This window comes from Ranitomeya imitator, chromosome 8 (genome assembly GCF_032444005.1).
Source record: "Ranitomeya imitator isolate aRanImi1 chromosome 8, aRanImi1.pri, whole genome shotgun sequence".
In the NCBI taxonomy this organism is placed as follows: domain Eukaryota; kingdom Metazoa; phylum Chordata; class Amphibia; order Anura; family Dendrobatidae; genus Ranitomeya; species Ranitomeya imitator.
In genome coordinates, this window is record NC_091289.1 from 35,585,369 (window position 1) to 35,610,493 (window position 25,125).

At 42.0% G+C, this 25,125-nt stretch overlaps 1 protein-coding gene across 3 annotated transcripts in view; it reads left to right on the plus strand.

Annotated features, from left to right (window-relative positions):
* Positions 1-25,125, plus strand: part of BICD2 (BICD cargo adaptor 2) — a 117,936-nt gene that overhangs the window by 73,620 nt on the left and 19,191 nt on the right. For 2 of the 3 annotated variants that reach the window (XM_069736731.1, XM_069736730.1), the window contains exons 3-4: positions 21,436-21,588; positions 24,328-24,768. In XM_069736731.1, coding sequence (XP_069592832.1) covers positions 21,436-21,588; positions 24,328-24,768 — 594 coding nt within the window. Of the gene's footprint in view, positions 1-8,427; positions 8,617-21,435; positions 21,589-24,327; positions 24,769-25,125 lie in introns of those variants that run through there. The other variant, XM_069736732.1, reaches the window with a different exon arrangement.

Sequence of the window (25,125 nt, forward strand, 5' to 3'; positions counted from 1 at the left end):
CCAAACCCTTAGGACAAAAGATAATTTACTGATAAGTTGGGAATGCTACTGTTGAGACCTCCATCAATTCTGTGAATGGGGCTCTGGAACTTGGGAACTGGACTCTGCAGAAACCCATTTTGATTGTATTGGAGGTGCTCTTACTTCTTTCCATTCATTGTCTATGGAATTGCCGGAGAAAGCAGAGTACAGTGCTCAGCTATTTCCAGCAGTCCCATAGACAATGAATGGAAAGGTCGAGTATGCCCACCTCCAGTCTATCCAAAGAGGGGCTCTGAAAACTGGACTCTAATAAGCCCTGTTTTGGATGCATTGAAGGTGCACATTCTCAAACTTCTTTCCGTTGGGACTGTTGGAGAAGAATCCGTGTATAATGATCCACTGTTTCCAGCAGTCCCAATAGACAATGAATGGAAAAGAGGTTGACCATACGTACCTCCAGTACATCCAAGACTGGACTCTGGACACAAGAAACTGGACTCTGCAGAGTCCCATTTTGAATGGAGCAGGAGTGCGCATGGTTGACCTTTGTTCCATTCTTTGTCTATTGGAGAAAGCGGAGTACAGCTTTAAGCTGTTTCCAGCAGTCCCATAGACAATGAGTGGAAAGGAGGTTGAGCATGCACACCTCCGATCCATCCAAAACAGGGCTCTGGAAACTCGACTTTGCTGACCCCCATTTTGGATGGATCGGAGGTGCGCTTGCTCAATCTCCACTCCATTCATTGTCTATGGGACTGCCGGAGAAAGTGGAGTTCAGTTGTTAGCCAAATCTACTGTATTGGGTATGGGACTCTCCCCATGGTGGGAGATAAGGATCGGACAGTGTGCATTGGCTAGAATGTCTGATATAAATGTGTATCGATGGCATAGCTGATCCTACGTCAGACCATGGTTCTGGATTACGATATTTTGATTATTTAACAAATAAATTTCAAACAGAATTCGGGATAGAACCAAGCAGTGTGTTGGTCTTTTTAAGGGACTGATATGGAGAATAAGCAGCCAAATGGTACTGCGTCCTTCCATCCAGAAGGGAACTGAACTGTTGGAGAACTGTGCCACCATGCCCGCAGTGGTCATAGAATGTTAGAGTTGGAAGGGCCTCAAGGGTCATCGCGACCAACCACCCTGCTCAATGCAGGATTCAAAGGGAATTAAGGTGTTAAATGGAACCCGACAGCTGATACATGCTTTCCGATCCATGGGCAAGATGCATCAGACACTGGTTGCAAGGATGTGGGAAGAAGCCACCGGGACCCACCTGTTCAACAAGTCTACTGTGTGGCTTTTAAAGTATGTTACTCTCCGAAACGCCAACGCGTTTCCGAGTCAAACATACCTGGCTGAAATAATACAGCCAATGTCTGATACATGATGCCCGTGGATCGGACAACAGGTATCAGCAGTCAGGTTCTCTTTAAATGCTGATGTGCCCCATTCAAAAACAAAACACATATTCACCACCCGGACTGGCTCCATTCCCGTCATTCACGGCTGCAGCCTTGTGTCCGAAAAAGTGATCAGCGCCGACACTTCTGGAGTGACGCTGGCTCGGTACGCGAGTTTGTTTATGTTATGTGCGGCATTTCAGCGTTTTAAAAGCGGTTGTCCGGTAGTGGATAATCCCGTTAATCTCTTAGGTGGTCTTGAGAAGAAATTGTGAGAAAGGCCGGCTCTTCAGGAGGTCGACGTTTGTGCCCAACCGCCGTGTAACGTTCGATCCGGATAATTTGACTCTAGTCGCCACCAGACTGAAGAATGGATGTCTGGCTACATACACAGGCAGCAATCGCCGATCCTTTGTGAGGCTCCCATCTGATTTGATCAATTCACCAACGATTTATGGCTAGAGAAGTGCTTAAAAAAACACAATACCATCGCAGATGTTTCTCCATTTTTTTTAGATATTTTCCTTTCAACATTTTTAGCTTTTTTTTTTTTTTTGCTCTTTTCTGTTTCCTTCTTGTATCCCCAACATATTCATTTTAACACTTGTAATGCGGCTGATAATCTTTCATTGCTGTTCCTGATAATTGCCCCAATTATCCAGGAGGCTGATTATAATGGTGATTTCTCTTTTTTTCTTTCCTCTGTACATAGACATCGCCTGGCATTGTGATTTCCATTTTTTTTTTTTTTTTTTTTAATAGATGTGATATCTTTTCTGCCCGGCTATTAGTGGATTATGTCCAAATTTTTGTTAGGGTAGTTTTATTTTTAAATAAAAGATTTCTTGCTCCTTCTAAATGGTACCGTAATAAACTTAACATTTTATTTTGTCATAATTTGGATTCCCTGACCCCCTCTTGTAGGTTTTCCTAGTATATTCTTCTTGTTGGAGATTGTTCTAGTATATTTGGAGACTTATTTTGTTCTGTATACAATATTAAAAATTGTTCTATGATGTTAGGAAATCCTTTAGTCCAAGCTTGTCATTTATAAGTACTCTTACAAATCAATTTGGAGAAGTTTCACAAGATATCCACTTACGGTAATTTTTTTTTTTGCAGCCTTATGTTTTTTGGGATTCTCGTTCCATCATCCATACTAGCGTTAGGAGGTCATAGCGCAAGGAATACAACTCTTTCCTGCTCATATACGGGAAGTAATGGTGATGAAAGGTGACCGTGTACAGCTACAGAATGAAGGCAAAGGAGATTAGCTAGAAGGTTTGCTTAAAGGAATTTTCCAGACTAAACAAAAATATTCATAAATTAGCTTTAAATATTAAAATTATTTACCTTACTCCTATAGTTTGCTTATTGAGGATGTCCACTACTCAGATTTTTGAAGCCCTTTTCTCAGGGTAAGTCATCAATCTCAGATTGGGAACGAGGGGGGTATGGGACATCGGGCAGCACTACTGATCAGCTCTTTGCAGACCCAAAACAGCACGGCCCTGTAGTGGCCGTTCTCCGTTACTGAAGCTCAACTCCTATTGAAGTAACGACCGTGATCTGGACTTGTGCAGGGCACCTTGGGTTTTGTCCATGGAGTGGCTACTTTGACCTACTTGATTCGACCTGAATTGGCGACCCTTCTTTCTGCAGTCTCGCTCCACCAGCCAGAATATATTCTACTCTGTGGATATAACACAGAGGGCACTATGCCAGATTCCTATACATAGGTGTTAAAGCGTGAAGACCAGTAGTCTTCTTGGACCTGCTAAACGTAGTGGCTTGTGCATGGAAGCAATATTTAGGGTGCTTTCACGTTGCATTTTGGCACCCGTTCAGCGACTCCGTCGGGGTTTACCTCCGAATCCCCAGCAAAACAGAATTCGGATGTATGCGCCTGATGGGGCCATAGACTATAATGGTGGTGGCAGAGCAAATGTGCACACTGATGTACATCATTTTCAGGCATTACGCCTATTGTAGGTCTACTACGCAGTCTACTACGTCACTCTGTTGGTACCATTATTGTCTATGGCCCAGTCGACGCGTACATCCACATCCTGTTTTGTGGTGGGTCGGGTGTAATCCCTGACTGGGCCACTGACCGGGTGCCAAACCACAATGTGAAAGCACCCTAAGAGTTGCCTGGCTTCCACCTACAGTGTACAGTTTTATCCCCTGCTGAATTCCAGTGGTTCCCGCAACTCTGCTTTATTTCTGCAGCGATCGTCCATTCTGGCATCACCGCTGAGGTCAGTGATTGGCTGCAGCCGATTGTGCAGAGATGGCACATCATCACTGCAGAAAGTAAGCATAGACCAGTGATGATTTTTTTTATGCCCTTTTTAATTGCACAAAAATACAACATCTTTATAAAAGGCACATGGGCGGAGGTAGAGATTTTGCATTAGGGCCTAGGAGCTAAAAATGCTGCCTCTTCATGAGCCCTTCTCCCCCCTCCTAGACTTGTGCTGGAATTTGGCGGGTGCAGTTGCTGAGAGCGTGACAATGATGTCATGGTCTAAAGTTGAAAACTTCAGTCTTAACTAATTTCATTGTGTGAGTCATGTAGACGCCGCAGCTGTACTTCTCCCCGTCTCCTACCAACAGGGAAGGGAAACATTATCAAAAAGTTTCACACGTATCAGATATGCGAGTCAGCGCCTCATCTCTTGCGTCATTTACTTTCCACATCTCCCTGTTGGATGCGACTGTGTAGATCAATCCTGTCTACTGCTAAAATAAAATCCAGTGCTGCATGACGCATTTCACAGCCATTTTTCCCTCCTTGGTCACCACTGTTATGGGTATTGTCAGGGGTGTAGCCATGGTGGGTACACGGGTTGCAGTCGCACCCGGACCCTGGAGCCTAGGAAGGAGCCAAAAGTTATTTTCCTCTGTTTGAGAAGACCAATACTAAAGCCGTGACAGTTTAGGGTCTTATTGGAGATATGGCATCAGGGTTCACGCGTTTCATGTAACACCGCTGTTGTGTTTTGCTATCTTTCCGAGCAGTTCTTGAGACTGTACTGAGCCATACACGTGGTTTTCATTATAGTTAGTGAAGAGCTAATTGAACACACAGCCTCCTTATTGTCTGCATTGTTTTTGGCTTTGTCTTTGCTGTGCTATTATGTTCATTTCACAAGTGAATCAGCAGCAGGCGGTTTATATTTGTGTTACTTTTAACCCCACCTAAGGTTGAGATGTTTTCTTTTTTTCTTTTTTTGTGGTTTATTTATTTTTTCCTCCACTCCTGAGTTGTGGCTGCGATTAAACCCTTACTGTGTTTGCTTGTGGTACCTTTAGTATTTTCTGATCCGCAGATGCCAGCATGCTTTGCCCGTCTGTCTGAGCAACTGCTCGACTGCACATATGTCCGTGCTAAGCTACTAAGAGCAAATGATGGGCAACAGGCGGCATGTCCGACGTGGTGGGATGGGGGATGTGTGCGTTTTAGCTACTTCTGAGTTCAGGCCTGACATTGGCCATTCTTATATTCCAAAGCAGCCCTAGGTTATTTCTTCAGTGTATAATGTTACCCTGATAGATGATGTTGGACCGGGTATGACCAAATTTCTTTTTTTATTAGCATTCTCATAAGGTCTTATAAGGGGCTTAATAACATTGCTAAGCTGCTGTATGGCATATGGAAATCAGACTAGTCCGGCAAGGTGTTTCTTCCACCAGTCTAGTCCTGGCTGGGATCCTCTAATCCAGGGGTGTCAAACTGTATTCCTCGAGGGCTGCAAACAGGTCATGTTTTCAGGATTTCCTTGTACTGCACAGGTGATAATTTAATCACCTACACAAATAATGAGTTGGTGATTAAATTATCACCTGTGCAGTACAAGGAAATCCTGAAAACATGACCTGTTTGCAGCCCTCGAGGAATGCAGTTTGACACCCCTGCTCTAATCGCACCTCTCTGGGCATGATTCACATCCGCCATACAATCCCCGTCATTGTAGACTCGCTGTCATGTGGTGCACATGCACAAAATATCTAACATTCCTACCTAGACCTTATTGGAACAAAGATTTGGAATGAATAATGGTGTAGTAGTGATTTGGAAAGGGAAGAGACATGACAGGTTCCTTCAAGAGGGAATCAGAAAATTATTCAGTTTTTTTTTAAATGTTGCTTTTTATGTTAAATAGGACCTTCCACCAATTTTTTCATGTTGAGTTTAACATATGATGCGATAGGTCCTCTTTTAAAAAAAAAACATTTTTGCAAAAGATTTTGATACATATGAAAAATAAAAATATATAGAAAATCTTTTCAGTTGTAATTTAGGACTCTTAGTTCCTGTTGGCCACATAGTTATAAATAAAATTAGAAGGAGCCTTAACCTATATGTCTTCTGAGCTAATAAACTGACCATGTTCTAATCTGGGCAAAGGTTACTATGAAGGGAGGAGTAGAAGGTGAGCTGTAACATCACCTTATCAAAATAGTGGAACCTGTGTGATTAGTCGTATCTAGAGGCATTAATGATTTTACGGGAGGAGGTGAGCTGTGACATCACCTATTGTAAATGGTGGATTCTGCTTTATCTACTTTTTATAGACATGCTATCTGTCATTGTACAGGAGGAGTTGCAATGTGACATCTGTTGTGGATGGTGAATTCTGCTTTATCTGCTTCATGTAGAGGTGTTATCTGTCATTGTACAGGAGTAGAAGGTGATCTGTGACAACACAGGATCCACAATTCACAACGAGTGATATCGCAGCTCACGTCCTCTTTCTCCTCCTTTACAATGACTGATAACACCTCTATATACAGTAGAAAACCCAGGATCCACCATTCACAATAGGTGATGTCACAGCTCACCTCCTCCTCCTTTACAATGACTGATAACACCTCTATATACAGTAGAAAACCCAGGATCCACCCGTCACAATAGGTGATGTCACAGCTCACCTCCTCCTCCTGTACAATGACTGATAACACCTCTATATACAGTAGAAAACCCAGGATCCACCAGTCACAATAGGTGATGTCACAGCTCACCTCCTCCTCCTGTATAATGACTGATAACACCTCTATATACAGTAGATAACACAGGATCCACCATACACAATAGGTGATGTCACAGCTCACCTCCTCCTCCTGTACTATGACTGATAACACCTCTATATACAGTAGAAAACCCAGGATCCACCATTCACAATAGGTGATGTCACAGCTCACCTCCTCTTCCTGTACAATGACTGATAACACCTCTATATACAGTAGATAACACAGGATCCACCATACACAATAGGTGATGTCACAGCTCACCTCCTTCTCGTCCTGTACAATGACTGGTAACACCTCTATATACAGTAGAAAACCCAGGATCCACCATTCACAATAGGTGATGTCACAGCTCATCTCCTCTTCCTGTACAATGACTGATAACACCTCTATATACAGTAGATAACACATGATCCACCATTCACCATAGGTGATATCACAGCTCACCTCCTCCTCCTCCTGTACAATGACTGATAACACCTCTATATACAGTAGATAACACATGATCCACCATTCACCATAGGTGATATCACAGCTCACCTCCTCCTCCTCCTGTACAATGACTGATAACACCTCTATATACAGTAGATAACACATGATCCACCATTCACCATAGGTGATATCACAGCTCACCTCCTTCTCGTCCTGTACAATGACTGGTAACACCTCTATATACAGTAGATAACACAGGATCCACCATTCACAATAGGTGATATCACAGCTCACCTCCTCCTGTACAATGACTGGTAACACCTCTATATACAGTAGATAACACAGGATCCACCATTCACAATAGGTGATATCACAGCTCACCTCCTCCTCCTGTAGAATGACTGATAACACCTCTATATACAGCTGCAATTGTTTTATAGCCATATGCAGGACTGTGAGGGGCCAGACGGGGGACATAGCTGATCTCCTGAGACTAGAGAAGATTTCCTTATATACGGTACTTCTCAGTTTTAATTGTAATATTAGGTGAAGATAAGATTAAAGGGTGAGTGCTAGTGTGCACTCATAACTTACGAAACCTGTAAGAATAAGAAATCCCGTGTCACTGTGGCATGGGTCTGGAGAGCGATACAGCTACATTATGTAAGGCCGTAAGTCAGATATTGCCTGTATAATGAGCAGAAATGTTTGACCATCGCTGTGCAAGTGCTGCAGTCATCTGGTCAATAGTTAGCGGCGTAATGGCTGAAAAGTAGTTACACATAGACAGTGATTGAGGTGAGAAAGTGCGAGCCATGCCTCTAGAGATTGACATTGACTTTCACCTACAGTAGGGGGAGCTGTGTGCGTAATCTGATGTGTGTGTATATGTGTGTATGTATGTCTGTGTATATTATATAATGTGTGTGTATAATATATATAATGCACATGTGTGTATAATATGGATCTGATGTGTATATATGTGTATGTATAATATGTGTGTGTATATACATCTGTGTAATATATGTGTGTATAATATATATAATGTGTATGTATAATATATAATGTAATATATAGTGTATGTGTAATATGTGTATGTATGTGTAATATATGTGTGTATAATATATATAATGTGTGTGTGTATATATAATGTATATATAATGTATGTGTAATATATAGTGTATGTGTAATAAGTGTGTATGTGTAATATATAGTATGTATGTGTAATATAATGTGTCTGTATATGTATGTACAGTATGTGTGGGTATGGATGTATATGTATGTATAATATGTGTATGTGTGTATGTATAATATATAATGTAATATATAGTGTATGTGTAATGTGTGTGTATGTATGTGTAATATAATGTCTGTATATGTATGTACAGTATGTGTGTGTGTATGTATGTATTTGTGTGTGTATGTTTTATACTGTATTTATGAATGTAGAGAAAAAAAGCCCCAAAAATGGGCCTAACAAATCGTATATAAAATGTGTGTAACTCTTATATTGGTTCTTTTTCTTACATATAATCATTTCCTTAGTTGTTTTCTTCTTCGAATTTCTCAGAATGATCAACCAAGCCGAATGTCTTCCAGCATTCACAGATCTGTGCCTTGTAGATGACGAATAAAGTCCTGGAGACGTCTATGAAATGCTACAAGCGAGGCCTGGAACCACAGATCGGCCTCCACACATCGGAGACTAGAACGCGTCATGTAGATCCAGGAGGGGACTCTTGCCTGTAAAGCTTGGGCCCCATGGGTCCTGATATTTTTAGGCTTGTAAATGTGAAATCTGCTTTCACTTACGGCAGCGGCTATTGGACCACAATAACAAACTAACAAAAAAATGGCATCGTACCAAACCACTTTCTTACCAAAAGCTTCATTAAAATGTGTTCACATTTAAAGTATGTTATTTTTTCCTTTCAGCTGGCCTTATGCAGTATATTATCGTTTGCCCACCAATTTCCCATCACTGGCTAAAAATCTTATGTGCACGAGGACCTCCTGATGGTCTAACGGCTCATGTAGATGTCCGGGCAGCGTGGTCCAACAACGGACCGCAATGCTAGGACTGGCCGCAGGTCTCCTGACCTAATCGTGACTGCCTCAGAGCTTGATCCGCCAGTCCGCTCTTGGACCGTTCTTCATGGATGTCTGCAAGAGCCCTAAATCTGCTCCTACTTATGACCAAGTTATCATCTACCACTGATATGGACTCGATTCATTTTTCCAGTTTTGGACATTCAGATGGAAACCCCAATGGAGTCAAACATCACAAAAAGAGCTAAAATGAACATTTTTTTTAGTGCTGCTTGATTAGTTCCTGTGCCCATCTGAAAAAAAATGGACACCATGGGTAAAAAAAGCACAAATTTGAGTCCATACGAACTGTCATTCCTTTTTTTTGGTGATGTTAGCGTCCCACCAGCCGTTGGCCCCTGCCCTGGTGGTTGGTGGTCCGAGGACATTACCCCTTCCTATCTCTGCACAGACCATGGAGCAGCGTGCGCTGGATCCAGGCGGTGCCGGTAGTTGAGCATGTTTTACATATCCAGTTCTTTGGGAAAAATATTGTTTTTCCCGGACAACCCCTTTGGGCCATTCTTTCGTTGTGAGCCCGTCTGCCCACCTGAATGCGGCTTGTGTCCCTGCTGAATATTCTACCATGTATCATTTCAACTACAATGGGAATACTGTTGTTTTGCCCACTGCGGCTAAGCCGTGCCCATCCATCATCCATGTATGAATGTTCCCTCATTAGCGTTGGGTGTAATAAGCTGGCATCTGTCGCCTATATTTACTGCCACACTTCCCAAGAGAGAATGACCCCATTGTTGGTGCGTGGATTACTTGTCAGGCTCGGCCCAGGCTGTATGTAAATCACTTTCGGGGCAATGCCTGCTTCTTTTGTGTTGAGATTACGTGGCACGTTGTACGATCAGGCATAAGTCATGATTATTGTCCTGGGCTTGTAACGCTGGGTCCTTATGTTGCAGTTGTATGGATGCTGAAAGATTGCCAATTCGGTATTTTCTCTACCTAATTTTTAGCAATTTGTGCTTTGTGTTCATACTTTTTTTCCCCCCTTGGATTAAATCACGTAAATATACAGAAAAATAAGGCTAAAAAAGCCACAGCCAGCTCACCGACAGACCGAAGGAGCACGGAGATATCGTCCCGACCAAGACGTACAGCAATGGAAGATGAAGAAAAGGTGCATACTCCAGCTTCTAAAATCTTGAAATTCTTTATTGGTGCATATAAATTTAGCGTGATTAAAATCCTTGCTCAAAGGTGGATGCAGTCATGAGGATAGACGACGCGTTTCGATCTATGCGATCTTAAAGGGAACCTGTCACCCGTTTTTTCAGTAGGAGATAAAAATACCGTTAAATAGGGCCTGAGCTGTGCTTTACAATAGGGTATTTTTTGTCCCCGAATTCCCTACCTATGCTGCCGAAATACCTTACAAAAGTGTCCTTTTTCGCCTGTCAATCAGGCTGGTCAGGTCAGATGGGCGTGGTCACAGCGCTGTTTCTCCCCCACATCTTGCTTATGTTCCCGTTGGTGGCGTAGTGCTTCTCGCATGCGCAAGTGCCGAATGCACTGCGCAGCTGGAGTCTCCTGCTTCCCGGGGCTTCAGGAAAATGGCCGCAGATGGACATCGCGGCGGCCATTTTCTTAAAGCCGAGTTCGAATCTCGGCTTCAGGAAAATGGCCGCTGCGATGTCCATCTGCGCACGCGCGGCATCCCGCGGCCATTTTCCTGAAGCCCCGGGAAGCAGGAGACTCCATCTGCGCACGCGCGGCCTCAGGAAGATGGCCGCGCCCACCGAGAAACCGCTAAATAGCGGCGAGCGTGCTCTTTTTCTACAGCTGCGCAGTGCATTCGGCACCTGCGCATGCGAGAAGCACTACGCCACCAACGGGAACATAAGCAAGATGTGGGGGAGAAACAGCGCTGTGACCACACCCATCTGACCTGACCAGCCTGATTGACAGGCGAAAAAGGACACCTTTGTAAGGTATTTCGGCAGCATAGGTAGGGAATCGGGACAAAAAATACCCTATTGTAAAGCACAGCTCAGGCCCTATTTAATGGTATTTTTATCTCCTACTGAAAAAACGGGGTGGCAGGTTCCCTTTAATCATGTCTAACAGCATATGAACATTGCCAGTATTCATAGTACTAAGAAACCAATCACTGAGTTTCACAGTCACATGACTGAGAAGTCGCAGGTCCTACCATAACAGTATTCATAGCACTAAGAAACCAATCACAATGAGTTTCACAGTCACATGACTGAGAAGTCGCAGGTCCTGCCATACCAGTATTCATAGCACTAAGAAACCAATCACAAGGAGTTTCACAGTCACATGACTGAGAAGTCGCAGGTCCTACCATAACAGTATTCATAGCACTAAGAAACCAATCACTATGAGTTTCACAGTCACATGACTGAGAAGTCGCAGGTCCTACCATAACAGTATTCATAGCACTAAGAAACCAATCACTATGAGTTTCACAGTCACATGACTGAGAAGTCGCAGGTCCTACCATAACAGTATTCATAGCACTAAGAAACCAATCACAAGGAGTTTCACAGTCACATGACTGAGAAGTCGCAGGTCCTGCCATACCAGTATTCATAGCACTAAGAAACCAATCACAAGGAGTTTCACAGTCACATGACTGAGAAGTCGCAGGTCCTACCATAACAGTATTCATAGCACTAAGAAACCAATCACTATGAGTTTCACAGTCACATGACTGAGAAGTCGCAGGTCCTGCCATACCAGTATTCATAGCACTAAGAAACCAATCACAAGGAGTTTCACAGTCGCATGACTGAGAAGTCGCAGGTCCTACCATGTAACAATAAAACTAAATATAAATGAATAAAAGCTATTTAGTAACATACATAGTTAGTAAGGCCGAAAAAAGACATTTGTCCATCCAGTTCAGCCTATATTCCATCATAATAAATAAATACCCAGATCTACGTCCTTCTACAGAACCTAATAATTGTATGATACAATATTGTTCTGCTCCAGGAAGACATCCAGGCCTCTCTTGAACCCCTCGACTGAGTTCGCCATCACCACCTCCTCAGGCAAGCAATTCCAGATTCTCACTGCCCTAACAGTAAAGAATCCTCTTCTATGTTGGTGGAAAAACCTTCTCTCCTCCAGACGCAAAGAATGCCCCCTTGTGCCCGTCACCTTCCTTGGTATAAACAGATCCTCAGCGAGATATTTGTATTGTCCCCTTATATACTTATACATGGTTATTAGATCGCCCCTCAGTCGTCTTTTTTCTAGACTAAATAATCCTAATTTCGCTAATCTATCTGGGTATTGTAGTTCTCCCATCCCCTTTATTAATTTTGTTGCCCTCCTTTGTACTCTCTCTAGTTCCATTATATCCTTCCTGAGCACCGGTGCCCAAAACTGGACACAGTACTCCATGTGCGGTCTAACTAGGGATTTGTACAGAGGCAGTATAATGCTCTCATCATGTGTATCCAGACCTCTTTTAATGCACCCCATGATCCTGTTTGCCTTGGCAGCTGCTGCCTGGCACTGGCTGCTCCAGGTAAGTTTATCATTAACTAGGATCCCCAAGTCCTTCTCCCTGTCAGATTTACCCAGTGGTTTCCCGTTCAGTGTGTAATGGTGATATTGATTCCCTCTTCCCATGTGTATAACCTTACATTTATCATTGTTAAACCTCATCTGCCACCTTTCAGCCCAAGTTTCCAACTTATCCAGATCCATCTGTAGCAGAATACTATCTTCTCTTGTATTAACTGCTTTACATAGTTTTGTATCATCTGCAAATATCGATATTTTACTGTGTAAACCTTCTACCAGATCATTAATGAATATGTTGAAGAGAACAGGTCCCAATACTGACCCCTGCGGTACCCCACTGGTCACAGCGACCCAGTTAGAGACTATACCATTTATAACCACCCTCTGCTTTCTATCACTAAGCCAGTTACTAACCCATTTACACACATTTTCCCCCAGACCAAGCATTCTCATTTTGTGTACCAACCTCTTGTGCGGCACGGTATCAAACGCTTTGGAAAAATCGAGATATACCACGTCCAATGACTCACCGTGGTCCAGCCTATAGCTTACCTCTTCATAAAAACTGATTAGATTGGTTTGACAGGAGCGATTTCTCATAAACCCATGCTGATATGGAGTTAAACAGTTATTCTCATTGAGATAATCCAGAATAACATCCCTCAGAAACCCTTCAAATATTTTACCAACAATAGAGGTTAGACTTACTGGCCTATAATTTCCAGGTTCACTTTTAGAGCCCTTTTTGAATATTGGCACCACATTTGCTATGCGCCAGTCCTGCGGAACAGACCCTGTCGCTATAGAGTCACTAAAAATAAGAAATAATGGTTTATCTACTACATTACTTAGTTCTCTTAGTACTCGTGGGTGTATGCCATCCGGACCCGGAGATTTATCTATTTTAATCTTATTTAGCCGGTTTTGCACCTCTTCTTGGGTTAGATTGGTGACCCTTAATATAGGGTTTTCATTGTTTCTTGGGATTTCACCTAGCATTTCATTTTCCACCGTGAATACCGTGGAGAAGAAGATGTTTAATATGTTAGCTTTTTCCTCGTCATCTACAACCATTCTTTCCTCACTATTTTTTAAGGGGCCTACATTTTCAGTTTTTATTCTTTTACTATTGATATAGTTGAAGAACAGTTTGGGATTAGTTTTACTCTCCTTAGCAATGTGCTTCTCTGTTTCCTTTTTGGCAGCTTTAATTAGTTTTTTAGATAAAGTATTTTTCTCCCTATAGTTTTTTAGAGCTTCAATGGTGCCATCCTGCTTTAGTAGTGCAAATGCTTTCTTTTTACTGTTAATTGCCTGTCTTACTTCTTTGTTTAGCCACATTGGGTTTTTCCTATTTCTAGTCCTTTTATTCCCACAAGGTATAAACCGCTTACACTGCCTATTTAGGATGTTCTTAAACATTTCCCATTTATTATCTGTATTCTCATTTCTGAGGATATTGTCCCAGTCTACCAGATTAAGGGCATCTCTAAGCTGTTCAAACTTTGCCTTCCTAAAGTTCAATGTTTTTGTGACTCCCTGACAAGACCCCCTAGTGAAAGACAGGTGAAACTGCACAATATTGTGGTCGCTATTTCCTAAATGCCCAACCACCTGCAGATTTGTTATTCTGTCAGGTCTATTAGATAGTATTAGGTCTAAAAGTGCTGCTCCTCTGGTTGGATTCTGCACCAATTGTGAAAGATAATTTTTCTTGGTTATTAGCAGAAACCTGTTGCCTTTATGGGTTTCACAGGTTTCTGTTTCCCAGTTAATATCCGGGTAGTTAAAGTCCCCCATAACCAGGACCTCATTATGGGTTGCAGCTTCATCTATCTGCTTTAGAAGTAGACTTTCCATGCTTTCTGTTATATTTGGGGGTTTGTAACAGACCCCAATGAGAATTTTGTTACCATTTTTCCCTCCATGAATTTCAACCCATATGGACTCGACATCCTCATTCCCTTCGCTAATATCCTCCCTTAAAGTGGACTTTAGACAAGACTTTACATAGAGACAAACCCCTCCTCCTCTCCGATTTTTACAATCCTTTCTAAACAGACTGTAACCCTGTAAGTTAACTGCCCAGTCATAGCTTTCATCTAACCATGTCTCGGTTATTCCCACTATGTCAAAGTTACCTGTAGATATTTCTGCTTCTAGTTCTTCCATCTTGTTTGTCAGGCTTCTGGCGTTTGCGAGCATGCAGTTTAGAGGATTTTGTTTTGTTCCAATCTCCTCACTGTGGATTGTTTTAGAAATGTTCTTACCTCCCTTCTGAGTATGTTTTCCTGGGTCGTCTTTGTTTGAGTCTAATGTTTTTCTTCCCGTCCCCTCTTCTTCTAGTTTAACGCCCTCCTGATGAGTGTAGCGAGTCTTCTGGCGAATGTGTGTTTCCCAGGTTTGTTGAGGTGTAGTCCGTCTCTGGCGAGGAGTCCATCATACCAGTAATTCACACCGTGGTCCAGGAATCCGAATCCTTGTTGTCTGCACCATCGTCTTAGCCAGTTGTTTGCATCAAGGATCCTGTTCCATCTCCTGGTGCCATGCCCGTCTACTGGAAGGATAGAAGAAAAAACTACCTGTGCATCCAGTTCCTTTTACTTTCTTCCCCAACTCTTCAAAGTCCTTGCAGATTGTCGGTAGGTCCTTCCTTGCCGTGTCATTGGTGCCAACATGTATCAGAAGAAATGGGTGGACGTCCTTGGAGCTGAAGAGCTTTGGTATCCTATCGGTCACATCCTTGATCATCGCACCTGGAAGGCAGCATACTTCTCTTGCAGTTATGTCCGGTCTGCAGATGGCTGCTTCTGTGCCTCTCAGTAGTGAGTCTCCCACCACCACCACTCTTCGTTGCTTCTTGGCTGTACTTTTTGCTGTCACTTGTTGCTGTGTGCCCTTTTCTTTTTTGCTTGCTGGTATTGCTTCATTCTTAGGTGTGCCATCTTCATCCTCTACAAAGATTTGATATCGGTTCTTCAGTTGTGTGGTTGGTGATTTCTCCATGGTCTTCTTGCTTCTTTTGGTCACATGCTTCCACTCATCTGCTTTTGGAGGTTCTCTGACACTTTTTGCACCTTCTGTGACCAGTAGAGATGCTTCTGTTCTGTCTAGAAAGTCTTCATTCTCTTTGATGAGTTTCAAAGTTGCTATTCTTTCTTCCAGACCCCGCACCTTTTCTTCTAAAAGGGCCACTAGTCTACACTTCTGACAGGTGAAATTGGATTCTTCTTCTGGTCGATCTGTGAACATGTAGCACATGCTGCAGCTCACCATGTAGGTTGTCACATCTGCCATGTTGCTCCTAGATCCTGCTGACTTGCTGTGTGTTTTCCTCCTTGTGTAATCTACTCAGCCAAGCTCTCTTGCAATAATGTCCTACAGGCAAAAATTTGCGCGCCGTAAGGCGCGCGGTTTGGTGATGCTTTCGAAGCAGCTGGTCCCGGCTGTACCCAACGATCTTCTAGCTTAGGGAGACTTCGCTTCTCCCAGAAGGCACCTGGAATATGCAAATTAGCCTCCTGAAGCTTGAATCCCTGGTTTGGTGATGCTTTCGAAGCAGCTGGTCCCGGCTGTACCCAACGATCTTCTAGCTTAGGGAGACTTCGCTTCTCCCAGAAGGCACCTGGAATATGCAAATTAGCCTCCTGAAGCTTGAATCCCTGGTTTGGTGATGCTTTCGAAGCAGCTGGTCCCGGCTGTACCCAACGATCTTCTAGCTTAGGGAGACTTCGCTTCTCCCAGAAGGCACCTGGAATATGCAAATTAGCCTCCTGAAGCTTGAATCCCTGGTTTGGTGATGCTTTCGAAGCAGCTGGTCCCGGCTGTACCCAACGATCTTCTAGCTTAGGGAGACTTCGCTTCTCCCAGAAGGCACCTGGAATATGCAAATTAGCCTCCTGAAGCTTGAATCCCTGGTTTGGTGATTCTTTCGAAGCAGCTGGTCCCGGCTGTACCCAACGATCTTCTAGCTTAGGGAGACTTCGCTTCTCCCAGAAGGCACCTGGAATATGCAAATTAGCCTCCTGAAGCTTGAATCCCTGGTTTGGTGATGCTTTCGAAGCAGCTGGTCCCGGCTGTACCCAACGATCTTCTAGCTTAGGGAGACTTCGCTTCTCCCAGAAGGCACCTGGAATATGCAAATTAGCCTCCTGAAGCTTGAATCCCTGGTTAACAATAACGATATAATATTTTGTTTTTCTTGTTTAAACTGAACGGTGATCTCGTTTGTAAAGTGTATATACAATACGCCTCCCCAGTAAGAAGGCGTCTTTTGATGTCCCCACCACGGTTTGAGCATTTAACCAGTTCTATGCCCTGGACAGACATGGCTGCAATGTTACCTCCGTGGCAAGTAGCAAAAATCCTGGCAACCATAGATACATTTCTATTACCTCCGTTGAAATTACTTGTATCTCTTATATGTTCAGAGATTCTCGTTTTGAGCTTTCTGGTGGTACATCCCACATACGAAATTTTACACTGTGATCTTGTATACCCCATTTTTAGAGTGGCAATTTATAAAATCTCTAATTTTATAACTTTTAGAGTTCTCATAATTAGTGAATCTATTGCCTGATTGGCTAGATGCACATGTGCTGCATGCGATAGTGCCGCATTTATAGAAGCCTTTACATTCCAACCACGTATTAGATTTAGGTTTGGATGTATATTGACTTGGAGAAATTATATCTCCTATGGTTGGGGCTCTTCTGGCTACTATATTAATGTCATAATTTAGTATATTTGACAAAATGTCATCCTGTTCTAAAATAGGTAGCCGTTTCTGTATAATAGATTTGATCTCATTGAAATGGGAATTATACTGAAGGCAAACATACGGTTTATTTTGCTTGACTGCCCTACTTTTTTTAGATTTAAAATTAGATTTTAATAGATTTTCTCTATCTTTTTTATCCACCATATTTCGGGCTCTTTTTAGGCACCATTTAGGATAGCTGCGCCTATCAAGTCGTGTTTCCAAATGATCAAACTCTTTCTCTATCTGTTGTTTTACTGCAATTTCTCTTGACTCTAGTAAATTCTCCCACCTGTATGGATTTAATTGTGTGGGAGGGGCGATTACTCTTGGCGTGTAAAACCTTATTTCCACTCATAGGTTTGATATGCGTTTTGCAGTGAATAGATTTACCGCAGTCACCCTCCAGTTCTAGATCAGGGAACGATATACACTTTTTGTTGTGCCTGTGCGTAAACCTAATATCAAAAGAAAGACCTAAGAAAATTAAAAGATGAATGTGATAAAAAAAAACAATTACCAAAAAATCCAATCTTAGATTTAATCAGTATCACAATTAAATCCATACTGGTGGGAGAATTTACTAGAGAAATTGCAGTAAAACAACAGATAGAGAAAGAGAGTTAGACATGATTAAGATCGCATAGATCGAAACGCGTTGTCTATCCTCATGACTGCATCCACCTTTGAGCAAGGATTTTAATCACGCTATATTTATATGCACCAATAAAGTATTTCAAGATTTTAGAAGCTGGAGTATGCACCTTATCTTCATCTTTCATTAAATCACTAAACCAATCTCATCTTCAGACCAAGTAAAGCTGTAGCTATGAAGCATATCCAAGACCATAATCTAAAGCGGCGCCATGCTTATATTCTCGCCAAATAGTACCCTGACACTCGGGGAGGTCCATCAAAACTCCAGTAATGGACGAAAAAAGTGGAGCTGTTTCAATAGGAACCAGTCGATTACAAAAGTGACAAGCCAGGAAGATTTACTTGACGAACAGCTATATAGAAGATTTCTGCAATTAAATAGTGCAATTTGTCCAATTATATTTACGGTAATTTAGAAATGTAGGGTCGCGCGAGATGAAATTGTAATGGAGTTGTCAGAATATAACCTATTGTTTAAATCTAGGTTTTTTTTGTATGAATGTGTTTTTTTTTGTTAATGGATTTATTTTTATTTTTTTTCATATTACAATCTTTATTTAGAGAAAAATTAGTAAATTTATCTTTTTTCACATTTTTTTTAAAGCTCTTCCTGTCTTTTCAGGAAGAGTTTACAGTATTCTTATCAGCAGAGGTAGGAATACAATGACAGTTAACACCTCTGTTCATAGCGGATAATACAGGAATCACAAGAGGCGATGTCACAGCTGACCTTATCCCCATCCCTTCACAGTCAACTTTGCACATGCTCATTAGATGCTTCAATAGGAAAGAAAAGGTCGGAGTCCGATCACGTGTGGTTTCCTGAATATGCAAATAGCCTCTTCAGAAGGAAGAGGACTTGATCTCTGGCGTCACCTATTGGATGTAGCAATCCTGAAAGTCGGTTGCCCGCTTGGGACAAGTTGGTCCAGAATGCCCTAGGATATTTGGGTGGATTGGAGACATGCTGAGCAGCAGCTTCGCTCTGGTGAACCTGGCACTCTGCTTGGCAGTCAGTGAGTTCAGCTCCCGGCTGTACATACTGTATATCCTGTAATTTTGTAGTATACAATGATCTGAGCATGTGTCAATATTTACTGAAAAAGGGAAAAAAATTCCCATATCATAATCCGCCATATTGACTTAGACTTTGCCTATTGTGTTTACTGATTTTTCCAGACAAAACCTTTTCTGTCCGGTCTAATCCGTCTTTACACCGGAGCCCTTTTTATTCAAGCCTGAGTAAATAGAAATATTATTCACGACAAGCAGCCCTTACAACTCTTATTTACACAGTTATTACCTACATGAATAATCGCCGAGCCGCCATCAGATTCTGCTGACACCCAGAGGACGGTCATGTATTGTCTGCAGCAGCTAAACAAGCTAAGGAACTCCATTGTCCTAAAAAATAGTTCCCACGGATCTGGGTGGCTCATACATGCTCCTGATGCTTGTTGTACACCTTGTCGCCCTCTGCTCCATTCATTGCCTATAGGGTTGTCTGTCCCATACACAGTTATTGGAGCTGAGGCGGCACATGTGTAAATCAAATTGGTTACCTTCTCTCCCCCCCCCCCCAAAAAAAAAAACAATGTTGAAATTCATGACTATGAAACCAATCACCAGGAACCGAAGGCCAGGGCAGCGGACCTGTGAATGACAAAAGTGGTGTAAGAGAAATGACAAATTTATTATTTAGCAACTCCCGGACCCTCTTATTATTGCTATGTTCTAGAGTTGGGGCTGACCTCCGAGTATAGTAACAGCGATCGGGGCACTTTCGTTCATTCCCTGTTCTGCTACTTAAATGAAGCTTCTTTTTCCGTTATTCTGTTTTTCTGGCAATCGGAAAGGAATGTGACCGGCTCCCGAGAGCTGAACTAATAATCACATGTCTGTGTATCTCCTCGGCTAATCTGCTGGATATGTAACGCCCTTATCTATTCTTCCCCTTTTATTTCCATTTACAACTTTAATGGTCCAATTTTTTTTTTATATGTCGTTTAGAAGAAATAGTTTACTTCTGATTTTCCACTTTTGGTTGAAAAAAATAACATAGTAACATAGTAACATAGTTAGTAAGGCCGAAAAAAGACATTTGTCCATCCAGTTCAGCCTATATTCCATCATAATAAATCCCCAGATCTACGTCCTTCTACAGAACCTAATAATTCTATGATACAATATTGTTCTGCTCCAGGAAGACATCCAGGCCTCTCTTGAACCCCTCGACTGAGTTCGCCATCACCACCTCCTCAGGCAAGCAATTCCAGATTCTCACTGCCCTAACAGTAAAGAATCCTCTTCTATGTTGGTGGAAAAACCTTCTCTCCTCCAGACGCAAAGAATGCCCCCTTGTGCCCGTCACCTTCCTTGGTATAAACAGATCCTCAGCGAGATATTTGTATTGTCCCCTTATATACTTATACATGGTTATTAGATCGCCCCTCAGTCGTCTTTTTTCTAGACTAAATAATCCTAATTTCGCTAATCTATCTGGGTATTGTAGTTCTCCCATCCCCTTTATTAATTTTGTTGCCCTCCTTTGTACTCTCTCTAGTTCCATTATATCCTTCCTGAGCACCGGTGCCCAAAACTGGACACAGTACTCCATGTGCGGTCTAACTAGGGATTTGTACAGAGGCAGTATAATGCTCTCATCATTATAAGCCTTATAAGAATGGCATTTCATGGATATTTGTCATTTTTGCCGCATGAAATGATCACTGTACTTTTCAATCACCGTGATTTCATTTGATCGATAATGTAATAAATTGAAATTCCTCAAATTATTTTATTTAGAAATTTGTGTTGCCAAAAGTCCCAAAAATATGACTCAACAGTCCCAGCGCTAGATGACTACCTTATGTAAAACTTGCTGTCCTCTGCCTGTTGTCAAGTCTAATCCATCTCCAAAATACTGGAAGTGGGTTCAGGTTTCTGCGCTCCTGTCTGCTTCATTTCTGCTCTCTGCTCTCCTGTCTGTGAAACATCTTACAGATATAAAAGAGAGAATAGCTTGAAGTTGAAGGCAAGCAAGCTATTGGTAAATTGGGCAGACTATTGGTGAAAGTGAGGAAAAGGAAGTTCTAGCACATATAGTGCTAACATAATGGTAATGAAGATAAACCTGTCTATTTAAAAAACAAACAAATAGGAAGCAACAGAGCTTCACTCTTACAGCTTACATGGATAAGGCACAAAGATAGTCCTTGCTTACTCTTACAGCTGTGGTCCCACAGCTCAGGACTCGCAGAATCTATGTTCCATGTATAGTATATATTCATCTTTTAGCCTCACTAACCTGATATAGGGTTCAGATTGAGAACAATTTGCTTCTGAGAAGATGACCAGCTCCATCAGATGATCACTGTCAGTCTATGTGGAATGATCAGATTAATGGACATGCGCAAGTGAGATCTTTTGAAACAATGCAACCTTTGTAGGAAATGTTCCTGGAGTGTAATATTGCGCAGACCTATATATGCAGTATAGTGCATTTATTTTAAACATTAGAGCCATATTATATAATACTGTGCTTTTATATCGTTTCAGCTGAATCAAAATGTGGAGGCCCAAAGAGCTCGCCTACGTGATGACATCAAAGAGTACAAGTTCCGAGAAGCCAGGTTACTCCAAGATTATACCGAGCTGGAGGAGGAGAACATCTCTCTGCAGAAGCAAGTTTCAGTTCTTAAGCAAAATCAGGTAAGTGCTAGTAGTGTCTGTGCACTTATAGGAAATCTGTCAGCACAAAACGACTGTTCAAACCAAGCACTGACACGACGTGGACCCTTGGTGTGGCCAAGGAGTTCTAAGCACCTTCCCACCTACTTATTTTCCATCTCTTTCCATCCCGCTTCTCCTTGATTGACAACTCTGACTTTACAGGAACTAGTAGGGTGGAGATAGATGGAAAACAAGTAGGTGGAAAGGTGACTTTAATTGCTCAGCAAAGGTGCACCTTGTGCTTGGTTTGAACAGTTATTTTATGCAAACATTGTTTTCGATATAATATTAGAAATCCCCAAACAGTCTGTGATTATGTCTGTCAGAGTATTTTATTATTAAGCATTTAACTGTATGTGTAGTTTTAGATTTCAGAATATTTGTTGTCTTTTGGATAGTTTCTGACTTTTTTTATTGTCATATTCAGGTTTTTAATTTTAGAATTTTGACTAAATAAGAGGAACTCCTAGCTCTGTTCTGCAAAATAGTGTTTAGCAAGATGTCACAGTTTGTTGTTATGGAATTGAGGATGTTACATTTCTGATGATATTTCTCAATTTGTTTTTTTTTTTTAAACAAGTTTATAATATACAGCATATAGAGGTTAAGGCCGATGCACATGGCGGAGACTGGCTCCATACTAACTGCTGAGTTTTACAGAGCTGTAATATAGCATTTTTAGAAATCTTCAGGCTAATAGTGCGCCTCCATAGGCCTTTGTCATGCCCCATCGGAAGCTGGGTTTCAGTGATCTCAATGCCTTGAATATATTCGTCATGTGGTTCATGGCGCTATACAATAGTGCATCGAGGGCACTTGGTTTCCTACTCCATGATCTGTGTGCTCCCACACAGGCTACAAGCACACGTTTCGGTGGTACGTGGCCTTATAGGGGGTAATCCTGCTCTTCTCACTTCCGCATCTGGAGGTGACCAGATTGGTGTTGTCAAGTCTACAAATATCTGCCGTCACCTGTGCGCTACTTAGATGCAATTCCTGCACCTATCCTATTTTAATGACTAGGGTGGGGATGTGATATCTCCACTCATGCTGCCGACAGGCTCGCATATATCTGTAGACTTGGCGTCATCGTTACCATTCACCTGCAGTTGTGGAAGTGAGCAAAGCTGGATTAATCCCGTCTGTACACCTTCCATAGCTGAGCGTCCGACCTTTCTTGACCATGGCGTAAACGTGAATATTTGAACGTGTTCTTAATAAGGAGAGGGAAATAATTTGCTGTCAGACATCTTTGGTGATGGATTATCTCCTTTGAGAACAAAAGGATCGGGTATGATGAAATTCAGCATGCCCAATCCTTTTTTATCCCCTTGCTACTGTCTCTAATAGTAGAGTCTGGAGACCACTAAACACGTAAGATAGTTGTTCGGCGCCACTCATGTGGGTTGGATGACTTTGCTCTTTTGTTTATTGGGGTCTTTAGGGATAATTGTGTTGCACCAATGTTGACTTAATTAAAAAAAAAAAAAGATTGATCTAGTCATAACTTTGTGTGACAGAGGTATGTATACTCTATAATAAAAAGACATGGGAGGGATCATCAAGACTGGTGTTATAGACCAGTTCTTGACCCATTATTCACTGGAGTAAGATGCAACAAAAGTTGGTGTAAAAATTCTAAAGGTAGCTAAGTTTTTGCACATAAACGTGTGACTTTTCAATTCCAGTTCCATTTTTCGGTCAAAACAGTACAAAACTTACTGGGTTGTATATGTACATAACCATTCCATCCACTCGAAGAAATCAATGATGGGGATGTATTATTGGGTTTTCACAATGTGTCAGGCGTTAAAAACAAACAAAAAGAAAAAGCCCCAAATTTTGGCAAATTTTAACCTTCATATTCTATGTCTGAATCAGACTTTGGTAGAGTTCAGTCTTTAGATAAACATAAATCATTCAATTAAGGGTAGAGTAGAGCAAAATGATTCACAGGACCCTCGTCTGTAGCCATCAGCCATCGGATCAGAGCCCTGCAAATCTGCGATGATGGTGCTTTGGACCTACAAAACAGAAGAGGACGAAGGTAGGAGCAGATTATCATCCGTCTGGTATGGCAGCCATAGACTGCTGATGTGGCTCCCGTACCAGAGTCCTACAGTTTTTTTTTTTTTTTTTTTTCTTGGCTCAACTCTAGGTAAGGAATCTTATAAAATTCTGGCAAGTATGGGCAAATTCATGACCTGTTAGCAGAATTGAAATGGCACCATTTCTGTTAACTTGAAAAGATTTGAACAAAATACTTGTATAAGCAATTTTGTAGGCTAAAAACCAATGTCGCGGAATTAGGGGGTGAACTGGGATTATGGATTCCACTAATTGCGGGGGGGGGGGGGGGGGGGGTCTTGATGATCTGGAGTTATTAAACGGAATTGCTTGAAATTAGACATATGCTATCCCATATGGCTGAAAAGGCTGCCGGACATGGCTCCTCTCTCTAATAGAGGGAGATTCAGAAGAAGGGGCTAATGTCCTCACGATCATGGTCAAACCTGGTGGAATAGCAGACACAAAAAGCACTTATCCCAATGTTATTTTCTCTTGTGTAGTCAATCAATAACTGGTCTTCATGCTTCAATGTTTAGAAGATGTGTTATGAGTGGAAGTGGATATTCTGAAATCTCATTCATTGTATATTATAATTATAGCATAAATAATTCAGAGATTGTTGATATCTTCTTTATGGTCTGCCACCAGGTGGAGTTTGAGGGTCTCAAACATGAAATTAAAAGATTGGAGGAAGAGACGGAGTTCCTGAACAGCCAGCTCGAAGATGCCATCCGATTAAAAGAGATTTCAGAAAGACAACTGGAAGAATCTCTGGAGACCCTGAAGACTGAACGCGAACAGAAAAACAACCTGCGAAAGGAGCTGTCCCACTATATGAACATCAACGACTCCATGTTCAGCAACCACCTAAACTTCTCCTTGGATGGGCTAAAGTTCAGTGACGAAATCACAGAGCCCAACAACGATGACGTTGTGAATGGTTTCGAGCATAATGGAGTCATCAAGATGAATGCTGATAATAAAGTGTCCAACCCCAACAAGAACGATCCAGCGCCAAGTCTGGTTTCAGATCTGCTAAGTGAGCTAAATATCTCTGAAATACAGAAACTCAAACAACAACTGATGCAGGTATATGCCATATATGTTACTACATCAGTAGGACCAAGCCCACTGCTATGCTATGTAGTTAAAAGGGTTTCGTAGACATTATTGTCTAATACATGTGAGTCTCACTGCAGAATGGGGGTTCCTTGATCCATTGCCATGTCCGCTGGTAAGGCTTCGTTCAGTGGATAAATGAGTTACTGTGCAAGTACGGCTCTCTAGGACTTCTGTATTAGCATCTACACCACCAGGCATGACGGAGGTCAGGGCATCATGCCCATTCTGCAGTTTTTCGAACTCCTCTAGTAGTAGACAAGTGCGAGTACCAGGGGTGGAACATGAGTTGTGCTATGCTCTCCTGATGAGACCTTGGCCCCTTTA